The 20,370-nt window shown below is 49.4% G+C and overlaps 1 protein-coding gene across 3 annotated transcripts in view; it reads right to left on the bottom strand.

The window, feature by feature from the left end:
- SLC11A2 (solute carrier family 11 member 2) overlaps positions 1-20,370 on the bottom strand; it is a 319,640-nt gene that overhangs the window by 252,185 nt on the left and 47,085 nt on the right. The window contains exon 1 of one of the 3 annotated variants that reach the window (XM_030198291.1): positions 13,345-13,451. The exons of the other annotated variants lie outside the window; for them this stretch is intronic. Within the exon in view, the coding sequence (XP_030054151.1) occupies positions 13,345-13,366 (22 nt within the window). The 5' untranslated portion in view covers positions 13,367-13,451. Of the gene's footprint in view, positions 1-13,344; positions 13,452-20,370 lie in introns of those variants that run through there. 3 annotated transcript variants of the gene reach the window in all.

Raw genomic sequence — 20,370 nt, 5'->3', positions numbered from 1 at the left:
AGCGCATTCACAACTGCTCGCAACTCCAGACAATTTATCGGCCAAGTCGCTTTGAGGAGTCCATGCCCATGGAATGACCTCCAAGGTCGCCGTCATGGAACCGAGGAGCTGAACATAGTCCCACACTCGGGGAGTGCGACTCAATAAGGTCTGTATCTGAGAAAGCAATTTGATCCTTCGCCTCTCAGGGAGAAAAACCTTCCCCCGCTTCATATCGAATTGCACTCCAAGATACTCCAGACTCTGAGTAGGAACAAGATGACTCTTGTCCATATTGACCACCCAACCTAGGGATTGCAACACCGCAATCACTCGGTCGGTGACCACTCGACTCTCCTCTGCTATAGTCGCTCGAATCAGCAAGTCGTCGAGATATGGATGCACTCGAATCCCCTCCTTCCGCAGGAACGCCGCCACCACCACCATGACCTTGGAAAAAGTGCGTGGGGCAATGGCCATTCCGAAAATCTGAGAAATCTCTGATGGGGCTGCCAAATGGGAATGTGCAGGTAAGCTTCCCTCAAATCGAGAGCCGTCAAAAACTTGCCTGGTTGAACAGCAGCAATAACTGCCCTTAATGTCTCCTTGCGGAAGTGACAAACCCGCAAAAACTGGTTTAATTTTCTGAGATCGAGAATAGGCCGAAAAGCCCCTCCCTTCTTTGGAACCACAAAGAAGATGGAGTACCGACCTGTGCGCCTTTCGAGAGGAGGAACAGGCACGATAGCCCCTATCCTTAGCAGGTCTCGCAAGCACTGCAGAACCGCTGTCCTGTTGGCCCGCGATACACAGCGGGACTCCAGAAAAAAGTCTGTAACAGGATAGAAGAATTCTAGCTTGTAACCTTCTCGCACCACATCGAGGACCCACTGGTCCGAAGAAATTCTGGCCCACTCTGGAAGAAACAGAGAAAGCCAACCACCGATCTGCTCTCCTCCCGAATGGACCTGCGCCCCATCATTGGGAGGCCCAAGAAGGAGCCCCCTGACAAGAGGGGGGTCCAGCCGGACGCTTCTTGTTGCGAAAGGAAGAACGCTGCCAAAAACGAGGACACTGAAAGGCTGCGTTGGACCGCCCCGGGCGATACCGTCACGTCTCTCTGAAACGTGACCTCGAAGCTACCTGCCTGGAAGTAGACGGGTGTATCGTCTGGAAGACACTGAGACTTGAAATCCCCCAAATCTTTAACAATCTTTTCTAAGTCTTCCCCAAAAAGCAATTTCCCTCGGAAAGGCTATTTAATGAGCTGCTTAGAGGCCGTATGCAGGACCCCTCCTCAGACCCCAAAGAAAGCCTAGGCTTTTTAAGGGAGGAGAAATCCTCTGGGGGAAAAAATAAAATCTCTTGGTTACCCCCAGAGCTCGAGAGAATCAAAGGCCGACGCTGTCGCAGCCGCGTGAGGGGGGGAAGGCCCTTTTCAACAAAAACGCCTGATGGAGTAGCAAAATAAACTCTGGCAAAACCCCTCCCCCGCAACAGAGGAGGTCGCAGCCATGGCAACCGCACCACCGCCCACAGTGCCTGACGGCCCCCCCGACTCCCCTACCAGCGGAGAAGAAGCTTTGCCCAAAACTGCTTCTGGAGCCAGCTCTGCGACTGATCGCAAAATGGTGCGAGAATCGCCAGGCTCTGGGCAGGAAAGTATGCTCTCGGGGGGCCACCGCTCTGTCGAGTCCCGCAAAATCAGCGCACCCTGCGCTACAAAGGCCCGCCGCCGAACACCGTTTCACGCATAAGGAACAGCGTTTTACCGCCTCCGCTGCCATCGCCCGTCCCCGAACAGGAACCCAGCAGGACTTACCCCGGACCGGGAAAGCGTGGGCTGACAGCTGAGCCGAAGGAAAAAAAACTCTCCGACTCCACTTCGAGGCAGGCTCAGACAAGCAGGTAACAAAAAACAGGACTCGGACAACAGTAACACAAACCTGCTCTCAGCAAAAACACACTTCGCTGTGCTTCTCTGTTTCTCTTTTAAATAAATTGTATGGTTCTCTTCTTTTTTTTTTTTGTGAGGAGGCAGAAACAAACAGGGAAGGAAAGGAACAGCAAACGCCTGTTCAGAGGGAATTTGAGGTGCAACAGGGACCCAGCAACTGCGTATGCTGCCAAAGGGGACACCACCAGTCCACTACCCCCAGCTCAAACTGGCCACTGGCCCAGGAGCACCCTCAGAGGCCTTGGGCCCAGGAGCTGGAGAAAAAGCTGTCCCCCACCTGCTGAGATAGAGACATGCTAACTGAGGAAGGAAATGGCAGTCTGGCATCACTGCCTTTAGTTTATTCCTGGATTCATCGGCTGCAAGTGACAAGGAAAGGGCTCGGCGCAAATAGCATGCAAATGCATGCTAAACCTATTCATCCCCAGCAACCAGCGAACCAAAAACTGGCTCGCTGGCTGCGGCAAACCCTACACCAGCACGGAGCTGGCGTTACGGTTTGTAGACCATTGGGCAGGAATGGTGAGCCCTATCCAGCATGCATGTGCATGCTAGCTGGCCCCCCATTCCCCCCAATGCAGCAGCCTCAGCAGGAACCCCTACCTGTCCCCCCCCCCCCCCCCCCCAGCAACAGGGGGCTGGAGGTCCAGTTCCCACCCGCCCCCGACAGGGGTTCGGGGGGGGGGCGGAGATCCAGTGGGTCTCCAGCCTCCCCAACCCCCCCCCCCCCCAGCATCCCACTGATGTCCCTGCTGGCCCAGTGGGCCTCAGGTAAATCCCCCCCCCCCCACACCTGGTGGTCTAGCAGCCCTTCCCCACCCCCTATCTGCAGTTGGAGGTGGCCTCCCATCGACAAGGTGGGATGCTTGGAGGGGGGGGAGGTTGGGGGGGCTGGAGACCCACCAGATCTCCACCCCCCGAAACCTGGGGTGGGGGGGTCAGGGGACCAGAGGTCCACCGGACTTCCAGCCCCCTGTTGCTTGGGGGAGGGGGGTGTCGGGTCAGGGTTCCTTACTTACCCGCGGCCCACCAGGGACATCGGAGGGAAGCTGGGGGGGGGGGGGGTAGGGGGGCTGGAGACCCCCTAGATCTCCAACCCCCACTAAACCTGTGTTGGGGGGGTCATGGGCACCAGAGGTCCGCTGGACCTCCACTCCCCGTTTTGCTTGGCTCGGACGGGGGTAGTTGGGGTCTGGTGGTCTCATGAACCTCCAGCCCCTGTTTGACAGGTCTGGGCTTTTGACAGCCCAGACCTGTCAAACAAGTGCGTGAGGATTGTGCCTAAGCGCATGCTCAGGCACAATCCTCCCGCACTTCTACCTCATGATCAGAGAGAATAGCGTGCTTAAATTTGAATGCAATTATCTCTGATCATAGGTCCGGTAAAGACCGGCGCTGTTCCAGCACTATTTTTAGAGCACTGTTTGTAACAGTACGGGGATTTTGATCATCTGCCTACTGGTGCCTTGCATGCCATGTGCTAACAGCTTTCTGAGAGCTGGCCTTTCTTAATTCCACTGTGGTCCATCAAGGTTTTTAACCTTTTTCTCTCCTTCTCTTTCTCCACTCTCTCTCCTTTAGGTTCTTTCCTTAGAGCAAGTCCTTTCCCAAGTCTTAGAAGCTTCTCCCTTAAGTTGCTGTAAAAAGTATTTTTCCTTTTGTTTCTCCCTGTTTGAGTTTACAGCTTTGCCTCTCAATAGCGCTGAGATAACATAGTACCCAAACAATGTGAATGGCGCAATATCTTGGAAATATATTTATACTTCAACAGATATTTGTTATAACTTTTCACATAGTCTTATTGTTTCCCATTATTCTTTTCAAACAAAGAGGCATCACATTACAAATCATATAGGCTATTGGATCTCTTATAGCCCACAGCTATTCCAAATCCGTAGCACTTTCAGTCATGCTAATCATTTGGCTCTAATGCTTCTATTACTTTTACCATTTTTATTATAACTATCTAAAAGAAAAAGCATCAACAAACAGCAACCCTGATACTTAGTTTAACTCACAGGGCTGTAATTCTGGTGTTCCAGTTAAGCTAAGTATCGGGTTACTGTTTATTGGTAGCATGGAATGTTGCTTATTATTTGAGTTTCTGTCAGGTTCTTGTGACCTGGATTGGCTGCTGTTGGAAGCAGGCTATTGGGCTAGATGGACCATTGGTCTGACCCAGTATGGCTATTCTTATGTTTTAACTTTTGAAGTCCATGCAGGAGGGAGACAGCAAATGCTACATACCTGTAGAAGGTATTCTCCGAGGACAGCAGGCTGATTGTTCACGTCCACGGCAGCCCCTCCAATCGGAACACTTTCCTAGCAAAGGCCTTTGCTAGTCCTCGCGCGCCCATGCGCACCGCGCATGCGCGGCCGTCTTCCCGCCCGAACCGGCTCGTGTTCGTCAGTCCCATATGTAGCAAAACAAAGGCAAGGGAAGACACAACTCCAAAGGGGAGGCGGGCGGGTTTGTGAGAACAATCAGCCTGCTGTCCTCGGAGAATACCTTCTACAGGTATGTAGCATTCGCTTTCTCCGAGGACAAGCAGGCTGCTTGTTCTCACTGATGGGGTATCCCTAGCCCCCAGGCTCACTCAAAACAACAACCATGGTCAATTGGGCCTCACAACGGCGAGGACATAACTGAGATTGACCTAACAATTTATCCAACTAACTGAGAGTGCAGCCTGGAACAGAATAAACATGGGCCTAGGGGGGGGTGGAGTTGGATTCTAAACCCCGAACAGATTCTGAAGCACTGACTGCCCGAACCGACTGTCGCGTCGGGTGTCCTGCTGCAGGCAGTAATGAGATGTGAATGTGTGGACAGATGACCACGTCGCAGCTTTGCAAATCTCTTCAATAGTGGCTGACTTCAAGTGGGCTACCGACGCTGCCATGGCTCTAACATTATGAGCCGTGACATGACCCTCAAGAGCCAGCCCAGCCTGGGCGTAAGTGAAGGAAATGCAATCTGCTAGCCAATTGGATATGGTGCGTTTCCCCACAGCCACTCACTCCCCTCCTGTTGGGATCAAAAGAAACAAACAATTGGGCGGACTGTCTGTTGGGCTGTGTCCGCTCCAGATAGAAGGCCAATGCTCTCTTGCAGTCCAATGTGTGCAGCTGACGTTCAGCAGGGCAGGAATGAGGACGGGGAAAGAATGTTGGCAAGACAAGTGACTGGTTCAGATGGAACTCCGACACAACCTTTGGCAAGAACTTTGGGTGAGTGCGGAGGACTACTCTGTTATGATGAAATTTGGTGTAAGGGGCCTGGGCTACCAAGGCCTGCAGCTCACTGACTCTACGAGCTGAAGTAACTGCCACCAAGAAAATGACCTTCCAGGTCAAGTACTTCAGATGGCAGGAGTTCAGTGGCTCAAAAGGAGGTTTCATCAGCTGGGTGAGAATGACATTGAGATCCCATGACACTGTAGGAGGCTTGACAGGGGGCTTTGACAAAAGCAAACCTCTCATGAAGCGAACAACTAAAGGCTGTCCTGAGATCGGCTTACCTTCCACACGGTAATGGTATGCACTGATTGCACAAAGGTGAACCCTTACAGAGTTGGTCTTGAGACCAGACTCAGACAAGTGCAGAAGGTATTCAAGCAGGGTCTGTGTAGGACAAGAGCGAGGATCTAGGGCCTTGCTGTCACACCAGACGGCAAACCTCCTCCATAGAAAGAAGTAACTCCTCTTAGTGGAATCTTTCCTGGAAGCAAGCAAGATGCAGGAGACACCCTCCGACAGACCCAAAGTCTACGCTCTCAACGTCCAGGCCGTGAGAGCCAGAGACCGGAGGCTAGGATGCAGAAGCGCCCCTTCGTCCTGTGTGATGAGGGTCGGAAAACACTCCAATCTCCACGGTTCTTCGGAGGACAACTCCAGAAGAAGAGGGAACCAGATCTGACGCGGCCAAAAAGGAGCAATCAGAATCATGGTGCCTCGGTCTTGCTTGAGTTTCAACAAAGTCTTCCACACCAGAGGTATGGGAGGATAAGCATACAGCAGACCCTCCCCCCAGTCCAGGAGGAAGGCATCCGATGCCAGTCTGCCGTGGGCCTGAAGCCTGGAACAGAACTGAGGGACTTTGTGGTTGGCTCGAGATGCAAAGAGATCTACCAAGGGGGTGCCCCACACCTGGAAGATCTGGCGCACTACACGGGAATTGAGCGACCACTCGTGAGGTTGCATAATCCTGCTCAGCCTGTCGGCCAGACTGTTGTTTACGCCTGCCAGATATGTGGCTTGGAGCACCATGCCATGACGGCGAGCCCAGAGCCACATGCTGACGGCTTCCTGACACAGGGGGCGAGATTCGGTGCCCCCCTGCTTGTTGATGTAATACATGGCAACCTGGTTGTCTGTCTGAATTTGGATAATTTGGTGGGACAGCCGATCTCTGAAAGCCTTCAGAGCGTTCCAGACCGCTCGTAACTCCAGGAGATTGATCTGCAGATCGCGTTCCTGGAGGGACCAGCTTCCCTGGGTGTGAAGCCCATCGACATGAGCTCCCCACCCCAGGAGAGACGCATCCGTAGTCAGCACTTTTTGTGGCTGAGGAATTTGGAAAGGACGTCCCAGAGTCAAATTGGACCAAATCGTCCACCAATACAGGGATTTGAGAAAACTCGTGGACAGGTGGATCACGTCTTCTAGATCCCCAGCAGCCTGAAACCACTGGGAAGCTAGGGTCCATTGAGCAGATCTCATGTGAAGGCGGGCCATGGGAGTCAAATGAACTGTGGAGGCAATGTGGCCCAGCAATCTCAACATCTGCCGAGCTGTGATCTGCCTGGACGCTCACACCCGCGAGACGAGGAACAACAAGTTGTTGGCTCTCGCCTCTGGGAGATAGGCACGAGCCGTCCGAGAATCCAGCAGAGCTCCTATGAATTCGAGTTTCTGCACTGGGAGAAGATGGGACTTTGGATAATTTATCACAAACCCCAGTAGCTCCAGGAGGCGAATAGTCATCTGCATAGACTGTAGAGCTCCTGCCTCGGATGTGTTCTTCACCAGCCAATCGTCGAGATATGGGAACACGTGTACCCCCAGCCTGCGAAGTGCCGCCGCTACTACAGCCAAGCACTTCGTGAACACTCTGGGCGCAGAGGCGAGCCCAAAGGGTAGCACACAGTACTGGAAGTGACGTGTGCCCAGCTGAAATCGCAGATACTGTCTGTGAGCTGGCAGTATCGGGATGTGTGTGTAGGCGTCCTTCAAGTCCAGAGAGCATAGCCAATCGTTTACCTGAATCATGGGGAGAAGGGTGCCCAGGGAAAGCATCCTGAACTTTTCTTTGACCAGATATTTGTTCAGGGCCCTTAGGTCTAGGATGGGACGCATCCCCCCTGTTTTCTTTTCCACAAGGAAGTACCTGGAATAGAATCCCAGCCCTTCCTGCCCGGATGGCACGGGCTCGACCGCATTGGCGCTAAGAAGGGCGGAGAGTTCCTCTGCAAGTACCTGCTTGTGTTGGAAGCTGTAAGACTGAGCTCCCGGTGGACAATTTGGAAGTTTTGAAGCCAAATTGAGGGTGTATCCTTGCCGGACTATTTGGAGAACCCACTGATCGGAAGTTATGAGAGGCCACCTTTGGTGAAAAACTTTCAACCTCCCTCCGACTGGCAGGTCGCCCGGCACTGACACTTGTATGTCGGCTATGCTCTGCTGGAGCCAGCCAAAAGCTCGTCCCTTGCTTTTGCTGGGGAGCCGAGGGGCCTTGCTGAGGCGCACGCTGCTGACGAGAGCGAGCACGCTGGGGCTTAGCCTGGGCCGCAGGCTGTCGAGAAGGAGGATTGTACCTACGCTTACCAGAAGAGTAGGGAACAGTCTTCCTTCCCCCCAAAAATCGTCTACCTGTAGAGGTAGAAGCTGAAGGCTGCCGGCGGGAGAACTTGTCGAATGCGGTATCCCGCTGGTGGAGCTGCTCTACCACCTGTTCGACTTTCTCTCCAAAAATATTATCCGCACGGCAAGGCGAGTCCGCAATCCGCTGCTGGATCCTATTCTCCAGGTCGGAGGCACGCAGCCATGAGAGTCTGCGCATCACCACACCTTGAGCAGCGGCCCTGGACGCAACATCAAAGGTGTCATACACCCCTCTGGCCAGGAATTTTCTGCACGCCTTCAGCTGCCTGACCACCTCCTGAAATGGCTTGGCTTGCTCAGGGGGGAGCTTGTCCACCAAGCCCGCCAACTGCCGCACATTGTTCCGCATGTGTATGCTCGTGTAGAGCTGGTAAAACTGGATTTTGGCCACGAGCATAGAAGAATGGTAGGCCTTCCTCCCAAAGGAGTCTAAGGTTCTAGAGTCCTTGCTCGGGGGCGCCGAAGCATGCTCCCTAGAACTCTTAGCCTTCTTTAGGGCCAAATCCACAACTCCAGAGTCGTGAGGCAACTGAGTGCGCATCAGCTCTGGGTCCCCAAGGATCCGGTACTGGGACTCGATCTTCTTGGGAATGTGGGGATTACTTAATGGCTTGGTCCAGTTCGCCAGCAATGTCTTTTTTAGGACATGATGCATGGGTACTGTGGACGCTTCCTTAGGTGGAGGAGGATAGTCCAGGAGCTCAAACATTTCAGCCCTGGGCTCGTCCTCCACAACCACCGGGAAGGGGATGGCCGTAGACATCTCCCAGACAAAGGCCGCGAAAGACAGACTCTCGGGAGGAGAAAGCTGCCTTTCAGGGGAGGGAGTGGGATCCGAAGGAAGGCCATCAGACTCCTCGTCAGAGAAATATCTGATGTCCTCCTCCTCCTCCCACGAGACCTCTCCATCGGTATCAGACACAAGTTCACGGACCTGTGTCTGAAGCCGTGCCCGGCTCGACTCCGTGGAACCACGGCCACGGTGTGGGCGTCGAGAGGTAGACTCCCTCGCCCGCGAAGCTCCCTCCGCCGACGTCGTCGGGGAGCCTTCCTGGGAGGCGACCGCAGTCGGTACCACAAGCGGCACCGATTTCGGAGACCTCACCCCGGGCAAAGGGCCAGCCAGCGCCTCACTCGACGGTACCGGTGGCGCAAGCACCCCCGGTACCGGAGGGGAAGGGCGCAACAGCTCTCCCAGGATCTCTGGGAGAACGGCCCGGAGACTCTCGTGCAGAGCAGCTGTGGAGAAAGACATGGAAGCCGATGCAGGTGTCAATGTCAGAGTCTGTGCCGTGCGTGGAGGCTGTTCCGGGCTGTCCAAAGTGGAGCGCATCGACACCTCCTGAACAGAGGGTGAGCGGTCCTCTCGGTGCCGATGCCTACTGGGTGCCGACTCCCTCGGCGACTCAGAGCTCTCGGTACCGATACGGGAAGGAGACCGGTGTCGATGCTTCTTTGACTTTTTCAAACGAAGCATGTCACCGGAGCTTCCCAGTACCGACGAGGAGGACGTAGAATCCAGCCGTCGCTTCCTCGGGGCCGAGGCCGAAGGTCGGTCGGTCTCGGGGGGGGGGGGGGGCTGTACCGCAGGAGCCCTCAGGGTAGGGGGAGACCCACCCGAAGGCTCACCGCCACCAGCAGGGGAATGGACAGCCCTCACCTGCACTCCAGTCGAAGCACCACCGTCCGACGACATCAGCAGAAGTGGAGGTCCCGGTACCACCGACGCCGACGCAGCCTTCCGATGTCTCGGCCCCGATGCAGAGGGTCGATGCCTCGATACACTCAATGCAGTCGCGGCCGAGGATGGAGGTCTTGACGCTGTCGACGTCGACGCACTCGATACTCCCGGTGCCGATGCCGACGAAGAGCCTGAGAACAAAACGTTCCACTGGGCCAATCTCGCTACCTGAGTCCTTTTCTGTAAAAGGGCGCAAAGACTGCAGGCCTGCGGGCGGTGCCCAGCCCCCAGACACTGAAGACACGACGCGTGCCTGTCAGTGAGCGAGATTATCCGGGCGCACTGGGTGCACTTCTTGAAGCCGCTGGGAGACTTCGATGACATGGGCAGAAAAATCACGCCGGTGAAATCAAAACTCGTAATTGCGGTAAGGCACCAAAAAGAGGGGGAGAAAAAAATTCGACCCGAGGCCTCAAAAGGGCCTACCCCGAAAACGAAAAGAAACTTAACGGGGCAAAAACTGGAAATACAGGAAGGGGAAAAAGACCGAAAAGGCCTTCTTCCGAAATCCTTTTTCCCTTTTTTTTTTTTTTTTTTTTTACTAGCGAAAAGTCCAAAAAAGACGCGCGGGGTCAACTTAAGGGGCGCGAACGGCGTAACACGACCGTACCAAGCGCGGACAAAAGAAGACTGACGAACACAAGCCGGTTCGGGCGGGAAGACGGCCGCGCATGCGCGGTGCGCATGGGCGCGCGAGGACTAGCAAAGGCCTTTGCTAGGAAAGTGTTCCGATTGGAGGGGCTGCCGTGGACGTCACCCATCAGTGAGAACAAGCAGCCTGCTTGTCCTCGGAGAATTGCTAGTTTCTCCCCTGCCCTTGTGATTTGGCAGAAACATAAAACAAACAACCTCAAGCTGCAGAACTAGCATGATTTTGACTTGTATGTCAAGTTTCACAGTCAATTAGAGGCAGTGGAGTAGGAAGGGCGGGGCGGTGGGGGGCGGTCCGCCCCGGGTGCACGCTGCTGGAGGGTGCAGAGAGCAGCCGCACACCTGTCAGCTCCGCTGGTTCCCTGCTCCCTCTGCCCCGGAACAGGTTACTTCCTGTTCCGGGGCAGAGGGAGCAGGGAGCCAGTGGAGCTGACAGGGGCATGGCTGCTCTCTGCACCCTCCAGCAGCCAAGAATGCACCCGGGGAGGGGGTGTCGTGCTGAACATGGGGGGGAGGGGTGCGCAGCAGCGATCCGCCCCGGGTGGTAGCCGACCTAGGATCGCCACTGATTAGAGGAAAGGGTATGTTTATGCAGCTGCAAGTATCTTTTACCTAAAGGGGTTGTAACAAGATGAGCTAATAGTTGTGGTTGTTCCTTGAAGCTTCTTGAAGTGTGCAGAGTTATTTTCCCCATGTGTGGCACTGGAATCTTTGGTGTGTTGTGTCCTGCCATGGGTTCCAGTCATGCCGTTCTTACTGCCCAACTGAGTAGTGGCAGCAGAGCACTATAATTTGGTGCTCCTTTCACTGCGAGGTGCCACTTCAGAAAAAGTCCCAATGTAGCATGGGACAGTCAAAGTAGAGGAGCAGTCCTTTTCTGTGTGGCCACAAGCTCCGTTTGTTTCCACTGCCCCCAGTTGGGTACCTTTTTTTTTAATTTTGTTCAGCACAGTCTCTCCAAAAGGTTGGGTTTTTTTTTTTTTTTTTTTGGGGGGGGGGGGTGTTCCTTTCTGCTTTCCACTTGTGTGAGGAGAGTTAGCAACCTACTGGTCCAGCAGAGAAGTTTCAACAGATGCTAAAGAAGAGATTTAATTTACATAGACATATGAAAAATGCCAGTATCAACCCAACAAAGGTGTCACGCCTGTGGGACAGAACTTTACAAAACCAGAACACTGTACCAGTGATTTTATGGTAAGGATCCTGAAAGGGAACTTTAAAACAATACAGGAATGTAAGACTTTTGAAATCAGAATGATTAAATATTTTGACACCCACCAGACAGGACTTAACAAAGATCTGGGTTTTCTAGCCCATTATAATGCATAAAATTGTATTGCTTTGTAAATTGTATTGCTCTGTCACCTTCCTATCTCCCTGACTCTCACCCATCCACCCCCATCCTGTTAGACTGTCACTGAAATGCTTTGATGTTTCACTCATATATACTGTCATCTACCAACATTTGCTTATTTCCGATCTGACGAAGGGCAACCTTCGAAAGATAATCAAGAAATGTATTATGTCCAATAAAAAAGGTATCTTATTTTCTTTTCCATGTTATATTTTGTTTTATTTCTATTGATTACCTTTAAAAGTGGACTAACACAGCTACCACACCTCTCTAACCGAGAAGAAGAGGAGGGGCGTCTGGGAGATAGGAACATTGGCACATGTAGATTCCCATAGCTAGAGGACAGCACTGCACACTGGATTTGTCCAAAGGATGTCACTATCAAGTGTGCCTGCATTTCCCTTGCCTGTTGAGGGAGAATCCTCTTGCTCCTCTTGGCTTCCTGCTCAGATGTGAATTAGCTTATACCTTGCTACTCCCTTCAGGATTTTCCCCATTTTTATCTTTCTTCTCTTTCCCCATCCAGCTATTAAAAAAAAAAAAAAAAAAAAAAAAGACGACACACACAACTTCAGCCACAAGCCATATACCACTATCCTTCACGGAACCCAGAAAATGTGTGCACCCTGAGGTCGTTCAGCAAGCATGCTGTTGAACAATGGCTTAGATTCACTCCCCTCCACAGAGTTTATGAACGCTGACTGCACGGCATCCTCAGCCAGTCTGAAAAGCAAGAGCTATAATAATGTCTCTGCATCGCTTCATTTTAGCGACCTCAACTTCAGTGCTGTGTTCAATTCTGAACACCATATCTCAAAAAAGATATAGCGAAAGCAGAAAAGGTTAAAAAAAAAAAAGCAACCAAAATGATAAAGGGGATCGAACGCCTCCTGTATGAGGAAAGGCTGAAGACGTTAAGGCTTTTCAGCTTGGAAGACAAACAGCTGACTGGTGGGGGGGGGGGGGGAAGTAGGATAGAGGTCTATAAAATCCTGAGTGGTGTAGAACAGATAAAAGTGAATGAAAAGACCAGGGGACACTCAATGAAATGACATGGAAATACTTTTAAAACAAATATGATGAAATATTTTTTTTACTCAAAGAACTAAGCTCTGGAACTCGCTGTCGGAGGTTATGGTAAGAGCAGTTAGCATATCTAGGTTTAAAAAAAGGTTTGAAAGTTCCTGGTCCATAGTCTGTTATTGAAATGAACATGGGAGAAGCCACTGCTTGCCCTGGGATTGGCAGAATGTAATGTTACTACTAATTGGGTTTCTGCCAGGTACTTGTGATCTGGATTGGCCACTGTTGGAAGCAGGATACTGGGCTAGGTGGACCATTGGTCTGACCCAGTATGGCTATTGTTATGTTCAGGAATCAAATCTGGATCTTCCATATCACATGGTGCACACTGTACTGGCTACTGAACTACCAAATCTGTGACAAAATTCCATCTCAACTGCCACCATGCTTAGTGATGTCATACCATTCATGTAAGCAAGTTAAAAAAAATTGTATATAGTTATATGACAGAGATGCACCCAAACAAAATTACCCTTTTCAACTCGCCTTCTTTACATTTTCATGCCCCATTTAGAAAATAAATCGTGAATTGTAAGTTTCTATGCAAAGTTATTCTACTTGTACTATAGCAACATGTGCGTGCAATCTGATAGTTTAATAAAAATTTACATGAAAAAAAAAGTCAGTTGCCTTTGGCGAAACTGCTGCTAGAAATAAGTAGTACTGGCAGAATTCCAAGTCTAACTTTCTACTCACTGATGGGATGATTCTCTGACATGTTTCAGTAGCTGCCTCTGTAAGAAAAGCAGTGGTCTTCAGCAGGAGAGACTGCTCTGAAGCCAGCTGTGCAGGATGGTTAATTAAATCCTATTCTTGCCAATCTGAAAGTTCAATACAGCCTGGAAGCGCTGTATTGAACCTGTCCGTCTTTCCCAGGGCTCCAAGTAAGAAGGGAATGGAGATGAGCTGTTAAGTCAGCTGATCATACAGAGGCAGTCCTGGACAGCAAGTTATACAGTAACTAAACTCCTTGTATAAACAAAGGAACAGAGCCACAGAGTCAGCTATCTTCCCCAAGGATTATCTCACTGAAGCGTTTATCTCATTAAAGGTAAATAGGTTACCTAAACATGTGCTTTTGGTGTCTAAGACAAAAGGGACTGCATTCTTGTGTACTAGTACTTCTTAGCTAAAATTCAGTATTTTTAAAATAGGCAGCTGTGACACCCCAGCCCAAGCCCTCAGTACCCTAATCACACTGGCTTTTCGTGATGGGAACAACTTGGCCACAGCCTTATTGAATATACATATGGTTACCATCACAGATCAATATTACCAGGGTGCCCCAATCAAACTTAGATGTGCTAAAGCAGTGTTTCCCCAAATTTGATCCTAGTGTACCCCTTGCCAGTCAGGTTTTCAGGATATCCACAGGAATATGCACGAAAGAGATTTGCATATAGTGGAGGCAGTGTATGCAAATCAAGTTCATGCATATTCATTGTGGATATCCTGAAAACCTGACTGGCAAAGGGTACTCCAGGGCTGGACTTAGAAAACACTGTTCTAAAGCAACCAACAGCAGCAAGGCTGTTTAGTGCTCAGAGCACTGCCCACAGGATGTCCTGCTGCACAGTAATGTGTACAATCCAGATGCAGCTATCCATGCTGTGCCACACATCCACTTAAGGAAACTCAGTGCTACATCAGTGTTCCAGGCTTGGGTATTCCTGCCACCAGCCTGGGACAATTATTTATTTTGTGCCCTAGGCCACCACCCCCTCAGCTGTGACCAGTTGTTAGTTGTATACAGTTGCAGGCTACAGTCAGTCACTTCTTCTTTCCTTTATTTTGTTGACATGCAGGTCAACATGGAACAAAATACTTAATGTCTGAATGTCTGGCATATGAATGCCAATGAGTCAGCATAAGCCCACCCCAACAAGGTTTGCTTGGGGATGATTCATAAGATTGTTATATCAAACAAATATATGAATGTAACAGCTAAAAAAAAAAAAATCCATTACATATTAATTCCCATCTAAAACAAAAATCTTTCAATGTTACAAATATTTTTCATTCAATTCATTTAAACAATGCATACCCCCTATATATAAAAATATATAGGGAAATGCTCATATATTTTCAGAGGACAATTACAGATTCAAGGATCTTCTAATTTGTCCAAACGTATAATCATAGCATGATTTTATTAGTGTTAAGAAATGCCTCCAAGGGCACGTCCCTATATATTTATATATATAGGGGGTATGTATTGTTTAAGTGGATTGAATGAAAAATATTTGTAACACTGCAAGATTTTTGTTTTAGATGGGAATTAATATGTAATGGAATTTATCTGTCTTTCTCATCTAATTTCTTGAGTCACAATTTCCCCATTTGTTTTGGTGGTTTTTACAGCTAAAAAAAAAAAGCCAGAAAAAGTTTTAAAGTGTTTTTCAACTCAAATAATGGCTTATCTCCAAAACAAGATTGTAAAATTTGTGGAGAAAACGAGACCTCCAAATTTACAACTCAAAACCACCAATGTAACGACTAAGTACTAAAGGCAGAAGCAATATTATTATTATTTGTTGCATTTGTATCCCACATTTTCCCACCTATTTGCAGGCTCAATGTGGCTTACATTCTGCCATAATGGCAATCGTCATTTCCGGGATGAGAAATACAAAGTGGGTATTCCCTTAACCCACTCCCTTAATCACCCAACCAATGCCTCCTTCTCTTCCTTTCCTGATATCACCGAAGAGGAAATCGCACACCTTCTTTCCTCCTCGAAATGCACTACCTGTCCCTCTGATCCCATTCCCACCAACTTAATTAACTCCATTTCTCCCACTATCACCCCCTCTTATCTGTCACATCCTCAACCTCTCTCTTTCCACTGCAACTGTCCCTGACGCCTTCAAACATGCTGTGGTCACACCGCTCCTCAAAAAACCGTCACTGGACCCTTCCTGTCCTTCCAACTACCGTCCCACGCTCTTACCCTTCCTCTCCGTTACTTGAACATGCCGTTCACAGCCGCTGCCTTGATTTTCTCTTCTCTCATGCCATCCTTGATCAGCTTCAATCCGGCGTTCGCCCTCTACATTAGACTGAAACAGCGCTCACTAAAGTCTGTAATGATCTATTCCTCGCCAAATCCAAAGGCCATTACTCCATCCTTATCCTGCTTGATCTATCTGCTGCTTTTGACACTGTCAATCATAGTCTTCTTCTTGCCACACTGTCCTTGTTTGGATTTCATTGCTCTGTTCTTTCCTGGTTCTCCTCTTATCTCTTCCACCGTACCTTCAGAGTATATTCTGGTGGATCATCCTCCACCCCGTCCCACTCTCAGTTGGAGTTCCTCAGGGATCTGTCCTTGGCCCCCTTCTTTTTTCCATTTACACTTCTTCCCTGGGCTCTCTGATCTCATCTCACGATTCCCAGTACCATCTTTATGCCGACGACACTCAGCTCTACCTCTCCCTCTCCACACCTGACATTACTGCTGAAACCCAGGCCAAAGTTTCAGCCTGCTTGACCGACATAGCTGCCTGGATGTCACACCGCCACCTGAAACTGAACATGGCCAAAACTGAGCTTATTGTCTTTCCCCAATGCCCACCTCGCCCCTCCCCCCATTCTCTATTTCAGTAGATGGCACCCTCATCCTCCCTGTCTCATCTGCTCACAACCTAGGAGTCATCTTTGATTCCTCCCTCTCCTTTTTCGTTTTATGACATTTGGAAGTGCGTTCCATAGCTGGGTGCTTATGTAGGAGAAGCTGGATGCATATGTGGATTTATATTTGAGTCCTTTGCAGCTGGGGTAGTGGAGATTCAGGAATGTGCGTGCTGACCTTTTTGTGTTCCTGGTTGGTAAGTCTATAAGGTCTGACATATAGGCCGGGGCCTCTCCGTGGATGATTTTGTGGACCAGGGTGCCAATTTTGAACACAATCCGTTCTTTTAATGGGAGCCAGTGTAGTTTTTCTCTTAGGGGTTTGGCGCTTTCGTATTTCGTTTTTTCAAACATGAGTCTGGCTGCAGTGTTTTGGGCAGTTTGGAGTTTCTTAATGATTTATTCTTTGCATCCGGCATAGATGGCGTTGCAGTAGTCTAGGTGGCTTAGCACCATTAATTGTACCAGGCTGCGGAATATTTCCCTTGGGAAGAAAGGTTTTACTCATAATCATTGGTCATAAAAAAAAAATAACTCCACCAAAACACAATCTGTCAAATGCTCTTATTTTAAATTCCGGATTAAGAGCTAAAAATCATATGGAAAAGATAAGCAAGCAATATGATCCTCAACTGTTTTGAAACACGTACATATTATAGAATTGTTCCCAAAGGCCAATAGAACCACACTTGTCTTCAAAATTCACGTCTCAATTGTCCATGAATTTCAACTGTGCCACACAGAGGACCAGACAGCAACAGCTCCAGATGAAAGAAAAGGTGGCAATCCAACTGAGACTTAAAACACATCCTAAGAACATAATGGCCTCACTGAGTCAGACCAATGGTCCATATAACTCAGTATCCTGTTTCCAACAGTGGCCAATCCATGTCATAAGTATCTGGCACAAAACCAAACAGTAGCAACATTCCTAGCAATCCCAGGGCAAGCAGTGGCTTCCCCATGTCTGCCTCAATAGCAGCTTATGGACTTTTCCTCCAGGAACTTGTCCAAACCCTTTTTAATCCTAGATATGCTAACCACTGTTACCACATCCTCCAGCAAAGAGTTCCGGAGCTTAATTATTCACTGAGTGAAAAAATATTTCCTCCTACTTGTTTTAAAAATATTTCCATGTAACTTCATTGAGTGTCCTAGTCTTTGTATTTTTTTTGATTCACTTCTACCTTCTATACCACTCAGGATTTTGTAAACCTCAATCATATCTCCCCTTAGCCATCTCTTTTCCAAGCTGGAGCCCTAACCTCTTTAGTCTTTGGTCGCTCTTTGAGCCGTTTCTAATTATGCTTATCTTTTTGAGATACAGCGACCAGAACTGAACACAGTACTCAAGGTGAGGTCACACCATGCAGCGATACAGAAACATTATAAGCATTCTTGGACTTACCATCCCTTTCCTAATAATTCCTAGCATACTGTTTGCTTTTTTGGCCACCACCACACACTGGGAAGATTTCAGCATATTGTCTACAAAAAGACACCTACATCTTTTTCTTGGGTGCTGACCCCCAAAGCGGACCCTAGCATCAGGTAACTAGGAGGATCACCACACCAATGTGGGAGAGGTTCAACATAGCTTAATTGCTTATCTTTCCCATATGATTTTTAGCTCTTAATCAGGAGTTTAAAATAAGATCATTTGACCAATTGTCTGTTGGTTGAGTTTTTCTGAACAATGATTAAATTGCTTCCACCTTTAGCACTTAGGCCCAGATGCACTAAACTTTAACGACCCTTTAACGAAGAATTTTTGAACCGTGGCATGCATTAAAGGCCATTTTCCGACGACGGTAGCAGAAAACGAAAACGGAATGCAGATGAGCAAATTGCGTAGAAACCCTATTGAAACGAGATGCACTAAAGTTTTCCGCCTGCCCTAACGCTGGAAAACTGCCGGAAAGCTAACAACAGGTCTGTACCTGTCGTTAGGGCTGTCCGACTAAAATCTTAAATGTAAAAACCACCCAAAAAAAAAAGCGAGGGGCGAAAACGCACGTCAGGGGCGTCCTTTATTGACGCCCGAGGTCGTTGCTGCTCCCTGTTCCCCCTGCATCAATCTAAAAGTGAAAAAAAAAAAGGATTGGGAGGGGGCAAAGGCGCTCATCAGGAGCGGCCTGTATGGACGGCCTTGGCCCCCCCCCCCCGAGGTCGCCACTGCTCCCCGCTTCTCCCTGTATGAAAAAAAAAAACTCAAAATAAAAATCAAACCTTTTGCAGCGCCGCCAGGCCCCCCTCCCTTCCTCTCTCTTCTCCTTCTCCCACCACTGCTCCGCCTCCTGCCATCCTCTGCCCCCGTGCCCCGCCCCCCTGAGGTCGTCGCCGCCGCTCCCCCCTCCTCCGTATCCGGGCCCGCGCAGCGCCTCTCACCTCTGTGTGAAGGCGCTGCACGGGCAGAAAGAACAGCTGATGCCTCCAGTCTTCACGTCTCTCCTTTCCTCTTGGGCCCGCCCCCGTCTGAAGTAACGTGAGACGGGGCAGGCCCAAGAGAAAAGGAGAGACGCAAAGACTGGAGGCATCAGCTGTTCTTTCTGCCTGTGCAGCGCCTTCACACAGAGGTGAGAGGCGCTGTGCGGGCCCGGATACGGAGGGGGGACCGGTAGAGGGGGGAGCGGCAGCGGCGGCCTCAGGGGGCCGGGGCAGTGGTGGGAGAAGGAGAAGAGAGAGGAAGGGAGGGGGGCCCGGTGCTGCAAAAGGTTTGATTTTTATTTTGAGTTTCTTTTTCATACAGGGAGAAGCGGGGAGCAGCAGCGACCTCGGGCGGGGGGAGGGGGGCAAGGCCATCCATACAGGACGCTCCTGATGAGCGCCTTTGCCCCCTCGCGATCCTTTTTTGATGTTTGTTAAGATTTTATATTGTATATAGGGGAAAGCGGGGAGCACGTGTTTGTGTTTTTTTTTTTGGTTTTGACATTTGTGGCATGCGCAGAGCAGCCAGCATAACGCTTGGCTGCTCTGCGCATGCTTTAGGGGCCGATTACTGACGGGGATTACACCAATTTAACGTATCTTTAATGCATTGTACTTTACAATACTGTACCGAACATTAAAGACTTTTTTTTTTTTGGTGCATTCTTCGTTTTTTAAAATACGTTAAGGACTTTTACGTTTTACATTTTTTTACAAAAGGTTGATGCATCTGGGCCTTAGTTGTTACGTTGGTGGTTTTGAGCTGTGAACTTGGAGATCTCTTTCTCCATTAACTTTACAGTCTTATTTTGGGGATAAGCCACAGTAGTGATTCTCTTGAGCTGAAAGACATTTTTGAGGATTCATGGCCCAGGTCCTGTATAACACTAGCCCAACAAGGTTTTGCTCAGGGATGATTTGCAAGTCACAATCCAGACTTGCATTTTACTGCTCCAACATTTTCAGGCTTTCCCATGGCATCCCTACCTACGTTCCCCCAATGTACATCTGCACCTCATTGGCGCCCATGCAGGCTGAAAACGTAATCCTCACTGGTCTCCATCAAAAGTCTCTCCCAATGGCTTGGGCCCAAAGATCATATACACTGTGAGCAGGAAGGAATCATATGCCCAAAATTAAAATCCATAGTAGCTAACATGCAATTTGTGTTCAATAATGTCTTCCAAAAGAGCTAGCTGTCAAATACACATAGTTCCACCACAGAAACCTTCCGTTTGGTACGACAGCCTGCTGTAGTGCAATATTCTGCTCCCATTAGCACCTGGACAATTATTGTATAGACCGCCACAGAAACCTGATGCAGAACCAGACAGACACACATACAGGCCCCAAACAATGGGGAGTGATATGTGACCAAGATGCCAAATAAGCAGTCAAGTGGCCTTATTCTAGATTCCTTTGTCATGCTACAAAGAAAATACAAATACACGATCAGACAAACTAAAAGGAACTATTACAAAACCAAAATAGGACCAAACTATAAGGATACGCACAAACTCTTCACACTCATAAACAATCTTCTAAATACTACCAAGGTCACCTCTAACAACGCAGATACCCCATCAGCAACCAAACTTGCAAACTACTTCAAGGAAAAAAATCTCAAAACTCTGACTCAAGATACCCACTAACACAACGGACTAC

Source organism: Microcaecilia unicolor, chromosome 3, assembly GCF_901765095.1.
Source record: "Microcaecilia unicolor chromosome 3, aMicUni1.1, whole genome shotgun sequence".
NCBI lineage: Eukaryota > Metazoa > Chordata > Amphibia > Gymnophiona > Siphonopidae > Microcaecilia > Microcaecilia unicolor.
The sequence above is the reverse complement of the archived record's forward strand: the minus strand, read 5'-3'. Positions and strand labels throughout refer to the sequence as shown.